The 16,123-nt window shown below is 40.0% G+C and overlaps 1 protein-coding gene across 2 annotated transcripts in view; it reads right to left on the bottom strand.

Moving 5' to 3' along the window:
- ZFAND3 (zinc finger AN1-type containing 3) overlaps positions 1-16,123 on the bottom strand; it is a 257,521-nt gene that overhangs the window by 50,787 nt on the left and 190,611 nt on the right. The window contains exons 5-6 of one of the 2 annotated variants that reach the window (XM_045009923.1): positions 7,194-7,259; positions 6,077-6,136 (exon numbers count right to left, since the gene is read on the bottom strand). In XM_045009923.1, coding sequence (XP_044865858.1) covers positions 6,077-6,136; positions 7,194-7,259 — 126 coding nt within the window. The remainder of the gene's footprint in view (positions 1-6,076; positions 6,137-7,193; positions 7,260-16,123) is intronic. The other variant, XM_045009924.1, reaches the window with a different exon arrangement.

Below are 16,123 nucleotides of genomic sequence, written 5' to 3'. Positions count from 1 at the left end.
AAAGCAAGCCCTCAGCTACCCCTATCTTGTACTAATATATACTTTTAATAAGTTTTGGGAAAGGGGTATAGGTGGGAAATGCATGACATGTAACTCTAATTCCCCTGTCCCTTGAATAAATGGAGATGTGGTTTATTTAAAATTCTGAGCTGTAGTTCTGCTGCTATTTGGGAATAGCGTTCTGAAAGTCTGTGGGTGGATACTGGTAATGAAACAGAGAATTCAGAACTGTGGGGAGCATAAGGCCAAATAAGCTTTTATACCAGTATATATGTATATTCTTTAAAAATAATTACACAGCTGTAGTGGAAGGCTAGTTAACTGAACCCATGGAGGCATTGACTGTTCAGACAATTAATCTCAATATGAAATCCCCCATAGCAAAGTGCTGTAAGTTTAAATTCTCCGATTTTAACCATAACATTCAAGTTTATTGGGTAGTGTCCACTCCTCTTTCTCAATGGATCTGAGGAATGATTTTTTTAATCACAATATAGTTTCTCACAAAGATGATGTCACAGTATCTGAATTATAAGTGAAAAATTTGATAGTCTCAAAATCTTACAAACTTCATTCACGCTGACTTGGATAGGACCCCGTCACATGGATTGAAGAAGGCCAAAAGGACCATAAAAAGCGTAATGGGAAATGGCAATGTAGAGTTGAGGCAAGATGTTTAGTGAGGTGCCGTATACATTAGTCTTACCTTTAATAAATGATCTAGAAGGGGGAAAACCAGCAACATGTCTCAATCACTGAACAATCCTTTTCTCTGGCCTTGACAAAAGCAATGTTGCCCGGCTCACGTCTATTTAGATTGGTGCTGCAAAGGCCATTCTCTTAGCCCAGTGATACTCAGACTCAGTGGTTCAGGAGTCAAATTAGCCATCAACATTATCCAAAAGAGCCACAGGAGAGTGAATTCATTGTTTCATTTACTATAATATTGTATATTCATATTTAAACAGTATAATACGAAATATTTAGTTTCTATATATAATTCTATATATAATTCTCACAGCAGAATGACTGAAAGTATTATTTTATCAACTACAACTGCTTAATAACATAGTAAAAGCATCCTGACTGGTTAATAACTTAGATTGGTTAATGATTAAATCACAGTGTTTAATGGTAGATCACAGTGTTTAACATCATGTGCTGCAATGAGCTCCAGAAGACACATTGAAGAGCCACTTGCAGCTCACGACCCTCAGTCTGAGTATCACTGTCCTATCCTAGTGCTCCACCAGCTCCCTCTTCTCCATGTCATCAAACATAAGCTGGTTGTCTTCACTCTCAAGGTCCTTCATGGCCTATCTCCCTACTTCTCTCTCAATCAGTGCCAAAATGTCAACTCATGATGCCAGCCTCCATCACCACTGGTTAAATTTTCAAACAAGCATCTTCATGCTTTCTCCCATTATGCCCCTCACACTTAGGAAGTGCTCCCTACAAACAGCCACAAAGCCACCTCATTATCATCAGTCAACTCTCTCATCGCAACTCCTCTTTGCCATAATGCTTACAAAAAACTTGACAATGGTTAGGCTTCTGGTGTGCTGAGACCACTGCCTAGCATGCTGATCCATTTCTCTCTCTCTAGCGTCCTTAATGGGTAGCTCTGATGGCTTGATAAGAAAGAGGAGCTGTTTCAGGAGTGGAGATCATCTGTACGTGTTCTAGAAACACCTCCAGTGTGTGCATTACTGGGTAGGGAAGAGAGGAATGCCAGAATATTCTAACTTGCTACCATGCATTTTCATTTCTAAATGTTGTTTTTCATAGCCCATGAACAAACAGTGTGAGCGACTAGTACATGAAGTATCAGGCTGCTGGCAACTGTCTTTTTAGGATCCTCTAGTTTGAAGGCTAATTTCAACAGCATTATATTTCCTCTGTGGCTTTTCTGAAGAGATCACCAGGCATAAAGATCTATGAGATTTCAATGGAGGTGAATGATCGAAGATCAGAAAAAAAGGCTTTTTTCTGGATATTGTTAAGTATCAGGAGTTTACATGCTCTTTAAAAGCTTTCCAGTAAAAGCCACGGTTTTGTTTCCATAACTCAGGGCTTGTCTACACGAATACTTAGTTTGCAGTGAGCTGGGGTGTAAACGTACCCCTCAGTAGCCTGCTAGTCACTAAAAGTTCCCTAGTGCATTTTGATCTTTCCCACTTTGAAATGGGAGTAAATCAAAGAGCACCTGGGAACTTTTAGCATGTGGCAACCGTTACCACATGGCCAATTAGCACCTGGCAGGCATGTGAAGGGCAGATTTAAACCCCAGCTTACCATGAACTAAACGTTTGTGTACACAAGCTCTCATGCAGTGGCATCTGCTGTTTGCACGTTAGCACCATTGTTGGGAATCATTTTCTGTACTAGTACAATATAGGTTAAGATACAACTCATCTCTCTGGGACTTCAACTACACTGGTTAGGGATCAGGTCCAGTCAGTGCATCGTTTAGTCTAGAAGAGGATTCAGATGAAATGGTCAGCCCACAAAATGTAGGTTCTGAAATCAGTTTACTTGTAGGTCAAAATTAAGCAAGAATATGCTTATAGTGATGCTGACATGACATCCTAAAATTGCAGCAATAGGCCCTTAAAGCTGTTTACATGCCTATTACAGTACTTACAATTAGGATCTTAATGTACAATAATCATAAAAATGCTCTTAGATACCAGCTTCCGAAACTAATTCAAAAGTATATGTGCAGCAATCGTCAGACCAACTTCTGGCAGGAGAGGAAGCTGATCTGTCTATTCAGATAGATACGGGAGTATGGAACAGATAATACAACTCATCTCAGAAATAGGCAGCAAGATGAGGCAGTAAAAACCCATCAACATACATCATTCGATCATGGTACAGTGTCATCTTCCAGCCTCTATTAGCCCTCACTGCATCAGTGCAAGTCCCAGACACTTTATCCTGTTTATAATTGCTGATGAGCAGTAATAAGGCCTCCATGCCTCAGCTCCCGTCCGTTCCACTTCAGCGCCCACCTATTAGGTAATAACTTTTATTTACAGCCTTGCTTGATGTGCTGTTCTATTAGTACAGCCGAGAACTGAGCAGGGTAAAAAAGTGTCTCTAATGGGCACTATAATTGCCGGGGCTGGGAGATTTATAATGCAGCTCTGGGGCTGTTCTAGCATCCTATTCCTTCTGGTGAGAAGGCTCTAGGAAGGTTGGATTGCTAACACAGTGCCCTCCAACAGTCAAACACTAAAGAGCACCTTAAAGAGCACCTCAAAAGGTCAATTGGAACAACAACAAAAACCTCTCAAAGTTGTTTTTATAATAAAAAAATCCGTCACTAACCTTTTTTATATTGTTAGCTCAGACACTTTACTACTGCAGAGCAATAGAATATCTAATTAATGGTAGACCAGAGCTTTTTGTCCTTACTAGACACGTAAGGGATGATAAAACGTGATCATAAAAAGGAAGTTTCAGCCACAGCCAAAGCCAAGGAGACATTCATTTGACTGGCATTTCCATACTGTCTGTGCTAGCAGCTCCCAACAGGTTGTCATCCCAGGCAACATGGGCTCAATCCTGCAAGGGGCTGAGCACTTTGGCACTGATCTAGCAAAACACTTAAGCACATGCCTAAATTTAAAGATCAGTGCTAGAGTGCTCAGCCCCTCGTAGGACTGAGCCCCAAACAAGGAGAAGCATACAGCACGCTCCTAAAACTGAAACTCTGGCCCATAAAAGTACCATCTGACATGCAAAATAAAGTTCTGATATGTTAGCACCAAGACAAAATTACAAGTGACGTGCACATGAAAATCCTTGGTTTCCATGAACCTCCCATGAGAAGTGAAGTAAGGCAGTTACAGACCCATCAGCTTTCTGGATAAATTCTGCGGATTGATTGTATCGTTACTGCAACTGATCTGTTTCTACTGCACTCTCTTTTTCAAGCACAATTAAGAATTAGCAGAGTGCACTCAAGGAGTTCCACTGACCTTTCCAGAAAAATCTCTAAAAATTGTCTGAAAATGCTTTAAAATCCAGCTGTTATGATTTACATATTCAGTCTTCTTAGAGTCATATAGCAGAAGAGTAATAAAATCCTTTAATGCTATTTAATACTGTACTTTCATGGACACAGGCACAAGTATAAATGGGGTAAGGATGCCAACCTGAGTTGAAAAAGCTTTACTGCAATAATGTCAGCCATTAATCCAGACATGAATTCTAACCAATAAAAGACAAAATTAAGATACATAAAAAACCATTCAGCAGGCCAGAGCCCAACATCTTTTCTACACCTTTCTCACGTCTGGCTCTTCAAAACCTTTAAGGCCTCACCCCAGCTAGTCACTCTTAGACATCTCATTCTTTTCTATCATAATCCTTGTCCTTTGGATACACTTTAGAATATAAATACTTTTACAACCAGATCATTAATTCTGGCAAAGGGAGAAAAAACACTACTTGGTGTCACAATGTGACTTTTTGTCAGAGGGCTGCTCCAGAATCCAAGCTGACAAGTGCACAAGGTAAGAACTTTTATTTTTAAAAACACCTTTTCCTTGTCTTGACAGATTTATTGTTTTGATCTTTCATCAATGGTTACACTAAATGCTAATAAAATGTGAAAGGTTTATGTCTTCCTTAATATTCTCCTGATGGGAGCTAGCATATTACATAAGTAGGTCAAATTTCTAATTTTCTGTCTCAGATACTGATACTGCAGACCTAAGGGAAAAACTACACTGGGGGGCGGGGGAAGAATAGAGACAGCTGAACTCACACCAAAACATTCTTCTTTAAAGCTCAGACCTGAGGGGAAACAGGGTTCTTACAAAAGGTAGTATTTATGCAGTGTAGCATATACAGTTTTATCCACTGAACTAACCAACTTCCTAGGAATGAGCACACAAGTTGAAATGTGGCTACAGTTAACTTGGGTATAATGTGAAACATTCACCTATAGTAGCCTTATCAGCCCACCTCTCAATTCCAGCTTAGTTTAAGACTTTATATACATATGGTAAACCCCTTTGTAACCCACACTACTACTAAATATTTATATTTAGCTGGATTCCCAAACATTGCCCCAGAAAACATAATTTCTTCTTCAAGCACCATTGATAAAATTTGCTTGAAATGTAAGTTTCAAAAAAAGTAATTTTAATAAAACTTAGAATTTTTAAAAATTAATTATTACAAGTAGTGCTTTAACAAAATTTTTTTTCCTGTACTACTCGCACCCAAAGAGAATTGCTTGCAGGCCAGACCTTCCCACATTGTGCAAGAACTTGAAACCGGAATTGACTAGCTTATTTCCATTGTCAAACCTAGGAGAAATGCTAAAAGTAAGTAAAGCACAAATAGTGACAAAAGTGTGAAATTAAAAATACTGGTATTTTTGTGGGTAATTATAATTTTTATTCTTTAGAAAGTAACCTTTTAACTCCTGGCTAACAGGCTCAGTAGAGTGAAAGACTACAACTAAATCACACAGACCCTGAGCAGCGAATGGAAAGCAACTTCAAAAATAGGCTTGGGAAAAATAAGAAAACTACAAACAATGAAAAACAAATTTGCTTTACTCAATTGGTTGTTATACTAAAGGAGAAACTGGTAACCCAAACAGCAAGTTCTCTGTGCATTTTTGTTGATAGCTTCTAAAAGAACATTGCATATGACAAATATACCAGAATAAAGGGACCAAAAATCTCTCTAGATTACTAGCACAGACTGGGAATAAGAAAGCTACTGGGGAAAAACATCTTAATGTTTAATGGGACATTTTTCAACATGTCTAATAGTTCCATCTGCCTTAATCTAATCTAAGGAGATATTGCTTCTCCCATATGGCATGGCAAATTGTAATCTTACTTGCCATTATGCTAATTATGATCACATTTTTAACATTCACATAGTGCTTTCCCACTATCATTTTCAAGATCATCTATCCAGAAAGTTAACCACCCTTCAATCTAAATTTTAGTTAAATATTACAGCAACTATTGTATGAAGGAAAACATATGCAGTTGAGCTTAGTTTGTGTAGCGATAGAGGCAAAGGGATACAGAGGCAAACTTACTTTCTTGTTTAGAAGCATCCTCACATCTAAATGGGACAGAAACATCTTGATCTTTTATGACTGGAAGAGGGGGATGAGGTAAGAAAAAAAGGCAACAGTAGAAGTGTCCTGTATTACCTAGTGACAAACTGAGAAATGTTTTCTACAAGAGTCACTGCAGAAGAAGAATGCATAGGGTGACTAGATGTCCCGATTTTATAGGGACAGTCCCGATTTTTGGGTCTCTCTCATATGGGTTCCTATTACCCCCCACCCCGTGTCCCAATTTTTCACACTTGCTGTCTGGTCACCCTAAGAATGCCCTAATCCCTGAAAGAGAGGGAGTAACTATGCTCAGGAATAGCCCACATTCAACCATCAGTACACTGCAATACTTACTCCTAAATATAGAGCAGGGGTCCCCAATGCGGCGCCCGCGGGAGCATCTTAATGTGCCCGCGTCCTGGCCCCCGGGAGAGCACCTGCCGAAATGGCGCCGAATTTCAGCAGCATTTCAGCAGGGACGCCTCTTGATGACGCCGCTTGCCGTCGACAAGTGACGTCATTGAGAGGCGTCGCCCCCGAATTTTGGCGGCGATGCCTCTCGATGATGTAACTTGTCGACGGCAAACAGCATCATCGAGAGGCGTCACCGCCGAAATTAGGCGGCATTTCGGCAGGTGCTCCACCACCTCAGTGGTCCTTCGTCTGGTGCCCGCCAGACGAAAAGGTTGGGGACCACTGATATAGAGACATGCAAGGGTGTGTAACAGTTGATCTAAATCAGGTTTACCCGTCTCAACTGATGCAAACATCAGTTCCTCCTTGTATGTACTGTGAGGTCAATCAGGAAGGGTGCAACCAACTCTGCTCTGTTCTTTTAAAGTGGGACTGTCATAGGCCCCATCTAAATTCGATTAAAGCAACAGGATTACTTTTATATTTTTCTATGGTTATGTCATGTTAATTGCAAAGTTGTAAATGTAGCTTCCTCCCATTTTTCATGATTTAGCTGTTACTCTCAACAGCAGGTCACCAAGGTTTATTTTCCTCTGCAATTCTCCTGGTATACTTACTACATTCACTTGTAATTGTACAACTACCTATTATGCAAAGCCTAATAGAAAGCAAAACTTACCAGAGTCACAGGATCTTTTGGTTGGTGTAGTTAACGAGACATGAGGTGTACCTGTGCATGGCCCACCTGGAAAAGGAGAATAAAGTCAGTCCCAAAACACTTTAATACTAAGCATTTGCCATCTTCTTACAGAAAAACCAAATCAGAGAAATGTCTAGGGATGTACAGGTACTGAAACATGCACATGTCCTGGGAGCTTATGGGTGTTGAGAGTCCAGTATTCATTCAGCTCTTTGTCCTCTACCCCTTCCTTCCCATTAATATCCGAATATGACTTACAATTAAATATTGGGATGACACTTTTTTATATATGCTGTAAACATTTTGTTAGAAATATCTTTACAGAAACACACTGGCAAAAGTGATTCTACATTCCAATAGAGCTGGGATCTCTATGGTTAATCCACAAAAAGACCCTGGGATGAAATCCTGGCTCCCCCGAAGTCAGTCAATGGGAGGTTTGCATTCTGTCTCTATAGTGCTTTACATCCCACAGGGCTTTACAAGCAGGTTATGTAAATGGATGCAAGGTCATAAGACTTTAATGAGTTGAATCTACTTTCACGAGACTTAGATTTTGTCCCATTTCTAAAAATCAATTCTCCCACCATGGGAACGTACTTTTCTTTGGGTGGAATGCAATACTATTGAACAGCACACAACAAAACTACACAATAGTTTAGGATGGGAAGAGAACAGCATATCCAACTGAAACTGCTGGAAGAAGTTATACAGACACAATGTTGACCAAAATGGAAGAAGTGTCATGGGATCATCAATCACCACAAGTGGTCAAAGCTTTGGTTTTATGTATAATCTCAACACAAGCATATACTACATTACCTTTGTGGACAAATTTTATTTTCAGGTTCTGGACTCTTGCCCACTCATCTGGTATTTGTTTGGTGGTAAATTGCTTTTAGGCTTCCTACCATATTTCAACACGCATCATCATGGAAGAGCTCTCCAGAGATCTTGTTAAACTAACAACCCAATTCAGTATATTCACTGTATTGCAGTAAAGCACAAATAAAACCACATAGCTGAGTCAAGACAAATTGACAGAAAGCGTAACTGACAGTAATAATACATTGTAGCTTGGATAATTGGATGATATTACACACCTAGAACCTGAAACTAAGTCTGGTCTAGTAGACTTTGGCGATGAAAATACCAACAATTCAGTTTAAAGCAAGGGGTTAGTATAAGCTTGGCCCCAAGTATTGGGATGTGCTGCTAACTGGGCTTATGTCTATGCTGCCAGGCAGTTTGGACTATGGAGTATGAACTGCCATGCACATCAAAGTCCTGCACTATAACGTGCCTGTGTGTGGACATGAAATAAAAGGTTTCGTTCACATTTAATGTAGTCATCTTCAAACAGCACTACATTAATGCAAACTGAGGCCTGGTCTACACTGGGGCGGGGAGGGGGGGAGGGAATCGATCTAAATTACGCAACTTCAACTACAGGAATAACGTAGCAGAAGTCGACGTTCTTAGAGCTACTCACCGCAGTGTCTTCACTGCGGTGAGTCAACTGCTGCCGTTCCCCCGTCGACTCTGCCTGTGCCTCTTGCAGCGGTGGAGTACAGGAGTCGACGGGAGAGCGCTCAGGGGTCGATTTATTGTGTCTAGACTAGACACGATAAATCGACCCCCGCTGGATCAATCACTGCCTGCCAATCCGGTGGGTAGTGTAGACATACCCTAAGAACCCTTTTGTTCACGTCTGGAGCATCCACATGGGAGTTATAGTGCAACACTTTGGTGTGCACTGCTATTCACATCCCTGTAGTCCAAACTGCTGGGCAGAGTACAGAAGCCCTCAGTTGTTACTAGTCATCCAATATTTACGTGTCCTGAAATTGGCACTGTTGCTATAGCAAATTGTAGTCTTCCCTTTTCAAACCATTTCAAATGTGGACTGGTAAAAGTAACCTACAATTGAAACTAACTGTACCTTTTTGCTTCTTTATGTTTTATAAAAAGGCAGCCTGAATTTTTCTCATGTTAAAGCAGCAAAGAATCCTGTGGCACCTTATAGACTAACAGACGTTTTGCAGCATGAGCTTTCGTGGGTGAATACCCACTTCTTCGGATGCAAGTGGTGGAAATTTCCAGGGGCAGGTTTATATATGCAAGCAAGAAGCAAGCTAGAGATAACGAGGTTAGTTCAATCAGGGAGGATGAGGCCCTGTTCTAGCAGTTGAGTGAAAACCAAGAGAGGAGAAACTGGTTCTGTAGTTGGCAAGCCATTCACAGTCTTTGTTTAATCCTGAGCTGATGGTGTCAAATTTGCAGATGAACTGGAGCTCAGCAGTTTCTCTTTGAAGTCTGGTCCTGAAGTTTTTTTGCTGCAGGATGGCCACCTTAAGATCTGCTATTGTGTGGCCAGGGAGGTTGAAGTGTTCTCCTACAGGTTTTTGTATATTGCCATTCCTAATATCTGATTTGTGTCCATTTATCCTTTTCCTTAGAGACTGTCCAGTTTGGCCAATGTACATAGCAGAGGGGCATTGCTGGCATATATTACATTGGTGGACGTGCAGGTGAATGAACCGGTGATGGTGTGGCTGATCTGGTTAGGTCCTGTGATGGTGTCGCTGGTGTAGATATGTGGGCAGAGTTGGCATCGAGGTTTGTTGCATGGATTGGTTCCTGAGCTAGAACAAAGACTGTGAATGGCTTGCCAACTACAGAACCAGTTTCTCCTCTCTTGGTTTTCACTCAACTGCTAGAACAGGGCCTCATCCTCCCTGATTGAACTAACCTCGTTATCTCTAGCTTGCTTCTTGCTTGCATATATAAACCTGCCCCTGGAAATTTCCACCACTTGCATCCGAAGAAGTGCGTATTCACCCACGAAAGCTCATGCTGCAAAACGTCTGTTAGTCTATAAGGTGCCACAGGATTCTTTGCTGCTTTTACAGATCCAGACTAACACGGCTACCCCTCTGATACTTTTCTCATGTTATAATTTTACTTGTTTTTACTACAGAAATATCAGATCTTGCTTGCCAACTCTGTTTATATTGCAAAAACTCATGGGATTATAACTTTACAAAAGGTGACAGAAACATGGCCAATTGAGAAGGGAAGGCATTTTTTGTTAGACCACCTACAACTCTGCTTGTTGTGTTTGAACATCTGTTTAACTCAAGCTTCTGAAAAAACACTTGGTATCAAAGCTCTTAAAAGATTTTAAGGTTTCAGAACCCAGCCTTTCAAATGAGGGAAGAAGCAGTTCTCACTTGAGTTCCCTGGCCCTTCAAGGAATCCTCAAGCCGACGTGTGAAAAACTAGTTCAACAGCACAATTTTTATTCCCTCTTAGCAGGTCACCTTTAAAGTGATTTCAAGGTAAATCAAAATGTAAATCTAACAAGACACTGTCAAGTTGAAATCATTTAAGAATTCAGCTTCTTTACTTGTGTTAGACTCTGTTAGAATATTAAAAATGAAAATGTTAGAGGTCAGAGTAATTTACACTATTAATGCTATTGTCCAAGACACAAAAAGATGCACTAGTGTTTTGGAAAAGGGGATGAAAGGATCCCCAGACAGACCTGACAACAATTTGAAGAGCCTTTTACAAGCTGACTCAAGCACTAGTACAAAGTTCAACATTTTGGATATTTATATTGTAAAGGAATTTTTAGAACAAATATCAAAAAATCTTGCTATTGGAAATATACAAAAACTTCAATTTTAGGTCTCATTTGACTTGTCAGTGTCCATTTTAAAGAGCAGGTGCACATCCATTGTTTACATGTCAACAACATGCAACAGTGCGCAGTTCTAGTGAAGTAATTCCATACACGTGTGCTTTGGTCTCAAGTGAAATACCTTTTTCATTAAAAAATGTCATTTAGTTAGAAAATTGATTTTCTACCGTGATGGAGCCTATGAGATCAACCCACATTATTGTACAGTAAAATATTTACACCAGGTGGGGCTTTCAGAACCCAGGCAAATATAGGATTTTTTACTTGCCATTTTTAAAGCAAAATAAATTGCAACTGTTTCTCATTCTTTTGCATTTCCAAGAGTGCAATAGGAGTTTGTTTATTGCCTCATTAGATATTATGTTCAGATGGGTCTGATTTTTTGTATTGCACCGTAGTAGGGCTTCAACAACTAATAACTTGGGATTTGCATGCAAATACACCAGAGTGCCTCATAACTGATGAGGTTAGCATGCCCTTTGCAGCACTTTCTTCTACAGCTGTTTTTTGTTCCACCATTAAAACTAGTCATGAATAATTGTGTACGGTGGGCTCGAATCTGCAATTCTATGTGAAAACCATGACGTTGAGTCCATTGTAATACTGACAAATAACTCAGAGATCTTTATTATTTGAAATAGGCAGTGTATTTTTCACTGGGCTGAAATTACTACAGTTTGTGTAGGAAAATGACGTTAAATGGAAGACACCAGAGCATGGTCTGTGCTATGTTGGCAGACTAGATGTCATGGGATTTTAAGGACCACATCACTGGAGATGATAAAAGGACTTTGTTTGGGAACTTTTGTTATGCATTTTTGTCACTATATGTTTTTGTAATGAACTGACCCTAAGGAGGAGTATTATGGAGGCAAGAAAACCTATTATGGAGTCATTGGGGGCCCAATTTGGGAAGTAGAATGGTAATCCTAGTGTTAGGGTGCCCAGCTGTAAGCGGGTGCTTGGGGGCGAGGGGAAATCATTTATAAAAATCATGAGACAAGCTGAGAAGTCATAAGATTTTAAAGAATTTGAGTTTTTTTTTATGTGCCTTCTAGAGTTTTTTGTTTGTTTTTTATATGAAAGCTGAGTTTCCCTGATAATATGAATCCAGGAGCTGGGGCTTCAAATATTGCAATACTCACTATGAAGACACAAGAGTTGACAGTGTCATTGGGTTTGTACAGTCCAGCACTCAAAATAAAGGGAGGGCAACTACAGAAGAGAAGCACTTCGTAAACACTAAAGTATATACATACTCATATATGCATATACACACAAGGTCTTGTTAATACATTTGCAATGCCTGGTTATTGTTGGCTCCTGGTATCACTAGTCCACTGTGGCTGCAGTTAATATAGTGCAATAAAGACATGAATTAGGAAAAATGGATTGTGAAGCAGTCAGCTAAAAATTGTCTGTAGCTCAATAATCAAACATTTCTCTACCAGCTTCTCTTGTAACTCTCCATAAAATATTAATAAAAACAAAAAATAGTTAACTTACCTATTTCTTTTGCAGATTTATTACACTTTCAGTATTCTCTCTAATTAGCATGACATTTACATAACAATATAATTATTTTCCATCTACAGGCACAGTGGACTAATTAGAAACGCATAATCCCTTTTAAATACCTTGTCAATTTCACTCCATCATAATCTGGTGGCTGATTTACCTTTGCATAACTAAACATACTAGTATGTCAAAATACTACCCTCAGACAAACAATTTTGGACCTCAATATTAAAAATAAAAGGTTAAAAAATCCACTAATATAAAATATCTAGTGACTAAGGTACTTGCTAGAATGTTCTTTAAAGTGGATCTATAAGATACCAAAGTTTGTATTTTTCTTGTTTGTCAACATTAATTTAACACTCTAATATTACAAGCACGTACAATAGCTTCCTCACCAGAATAATTTTATTTAAAATTAGAGATCCTGACATATGTAAAACAAAAATATCAAAGGAGATTATTATGTATTATTTGTTAAGTGATGACAATGTGCTATCTCAGGGGAAAGACAGACTACTCATGGTACCGTAATAACTGTAGTTAGAATAGATGGACAGCACAGATCCCCACTTTTGGGAGCATATGCATTCTTGACACCCTAGAAGCCTCTGGAAAGCAGTTCTGCTGGGGCTACTACATACATGCTTCACTGTTCAAATAGCTGAACAAGAGCTCATTTTTATGAGGAGCAGAAGCCCTGACCCATACTAGGTCCTTTCCCCAGTTATTCAGAACCCATTATATAGACTCCAAAGAAGTTCATAGGAAGGTGGGTGGGGAGTGGGAAATCTAGGCTGTCTGTTCACTGAAGGAACCAAATACTGGCTAAGTAACCTCTCTTTCTGCCATTACAGGAGGCACAGTGTTTGAACCCAGACTATTCAATCTGATGTGCTGACTCAGTCCTGGGGATTTCTCAGAGTGGTTTTCCTGGTCTACCAACCAGCAGGGGAGATATGCAGTGGATTGAAACCAGCCCGACTGCGCAATGGCAGACAGCCTAATACTAAATACATTTTTTAAAAACTTTAAGAACCATGAATAGACTCCAAGTGTGCTAACTAAAATAGTGAACACACATGACCATGGAGTGAAAAGGACATAGGAGAACAAAGTTTCCAGAACTCCTGTTTACAGTGCTCTAAAAGGGCAGTGTACATCCGAAGCTTGGTCTGAACTTTCACTGCTGGAAGGGAGCTAGCATCCCAGAAAGTTCCTAGTTAGATGCTGAAAGCATGTGCACTCCCTGGAGGGGGTATCTAGCAATCTAAGGAGAGTTGGATTTCTTGGGATATTAGTATAGTAAATAGGGATTTTGTGAAGCTTCAGGAAATATATTGAGGGTATTGCATTACTGGGAAGACCAGTGCTTTGGAAACTTGCCAAAACCACAAATCTAGTTGTGCATTTCCTTAATCAGTAGTGACTTACCTAATTTATCTGTATAATCAAGTTTGAAAAGAATCATTGATTCGTGGCACAAATACATAACGATATAAACTAGAGGGAATCTAAATTTGTGCAAGTTTAGTCTGCAGAGATTGAGTGTTTTCCTGGAGAAAGACAGTGCGGAGTTGTAAGAACTGCATGTGTGCTGCCGAATGAGTAAGCTGCACAGTAATTTTGAGTATGTCTACACTGCCGCTAGGAGTGAGCCTCTCGGGCAGATAGACGTTGCGATTCAAGCTGCAGCTTGGGCTCCCAAGCCCACCCGAGTTGACCCCCTAGGCTTAACAGCCTGAGTCACAACATCCATACAGCTATTTTTAGTGCACTGCACAAGCCCTCCTAGCACGAGTTTGTCTGCCCAGGCTGAGAGACATGCTCCCATCTGCAGTGAAGACATATCTTTAGGTTACACTCCCATTAAGCATAGATAAAAGGGTTAGACATGAATATTTTAGCAGAGTTTAATGAGTTAGCCCTAATTCACCTTGGTAGATTATTATTTATATGAAAGTCTTCAAAGAGAAAGTCTTTGCTGCTGCTGCTGCTGTGTGGTCGGCATATTTAGAGCTTATAGCAAGGTATTCTGCAGGGCCGGCCTTAGGGAAAATGGCATCTTGGGCAAACTTGTATTTTGGTGCCCCTGGCCCCTGTTGCCTACCCAGCATGTCCACTTTCCTATGAAGAAGTTGTGAACTAGGTAACAAACTTACACTGGCCAAGCTTCTGACCAGTGCAAGATGGTACAGTTCTGGGGTGCAAGACCAGGGAGCTGCGGGAATTGGCTGGAGCTTTTCTACTATTGGTTCAGGAGCGGCTAGGAAACCATTCATGTAGCACAGTTGGGTGTGTCCCTGCTTATGGATGTCTGTGTAAGTGCAATGCCTGTCAGAGGCTTGTAGCTTGAAATTAGCATCACAGTTGATACTCCAAGCTAATGTGTTTTGGAGGGCTCAGCAGTCCCACAGTCCAGGGTGAATGAGGACACAGAATGTATTGCCAAATCTGCACTGTAAGATTTGCATAAATTGGAGGAAACAACACTGGTAGCATTTTGCTGGTTTTAATTATGCTTAAAAATTAACATCACTGACATAAGGAGGAGCTCAACCCAGGGTTGTGAGTTCAATCCTTGAGGAGGCCACTTAGGGATCTGGGGCAAAAATTGGTCCTGCTAGTGAAGGCAGGGGGCTGGACTCAATGACCTTTCAAGGTCCTTTCCAGTTCTAGGAGATTGGTATATCTCCAATTATTACCTTTACCACCATGTGGGCTGATGTCAGTTGATCTTGTGTGTTCACAGGAAAAACTTCATATATTGTTTCTTATGGCCACTGTTTATTTGTACTTTTTGTCAATTATGAGTGGGGATTCAATTAATTACAGTAATAGCCATGTTGTCATAACAGGCCATTGTTGCATCCAGCACAATTTTAATAGTTGCTGCATTCCTTTTAGAGAAAAGGTTAGAAATTTGCTTTTGGAGACGTCAGATTTGTGGATTTGCAATTTTATACTACAAAGTAGGGCAAAATTCTTTCCCACAATCACCATTCAGAAATCAATCAGTTCTTGATTGCTTGGCTGAGAAGTAGTGAGGGGTGAAGGGGTCTATATTTGTTTACACAGTTAACACATTACAGAAGTATATACAAATTAACATATTTGTCTCTCCCCACTCTTCATATATTGCTCACAATATCTGACTGCAAATTCTTCAGGGCAAGGACCATAAACAAGATTAGCAATACTGACTAGTGTTTGTGTGCGCCCATTTGGGGACACTTTAAAGGCCTCCAATTTTAGGGAAGTGATGAGCACCTGGCTCTCTCGAAATCCAGCCCTTTTTGAGTGTCTTGAATTGGGCATCCAGAAATGGAAGCACCCAAAAAATCTCTGGCCACTTTTGAAATTCATGACTGATGTTTACTTCTGTGTGTATAGACCAAGTAGCACAACAGTAATATAAATAATTTTTAACAGTATACAGTGGAAAGCTGTCATGTCTGACTCAGTTTATCAATTTTGCCTTACTCAAGCAAAAGTCAAAAACCTGAAGCAATTACAAATTATTGGGAACCTTGGTTTTGTCTGGTGCTGTCAGAGAGAAGATGCTCAGAAAAAGGTGTGTGTATCTGTGTGCATTCTTCATACAGAAATCCTGAAAGACCTGGAATGACTGGGATGCGATTCTCATTGGGAGCATGGAAATAATGAAAATATAGTCATTGCTTTT

This window comes from Mauremys mutica, chromosome 3 (genome assembly GCF_020497125.1).
Source record: "Mauremys mutica isolate MM-2020 ecotype Southern chromosome 3, ASM2049712v1, whole genome shotgun sequence".
Lineage (NCBI taxonomy): Eukaryota > Metazoa > Chordata > Testudines > Geoemydidae > Mauremys > Mauremys mutica.
This window is presented reverse-complemented; position numbering and strand designations above follow the sequence as displayed.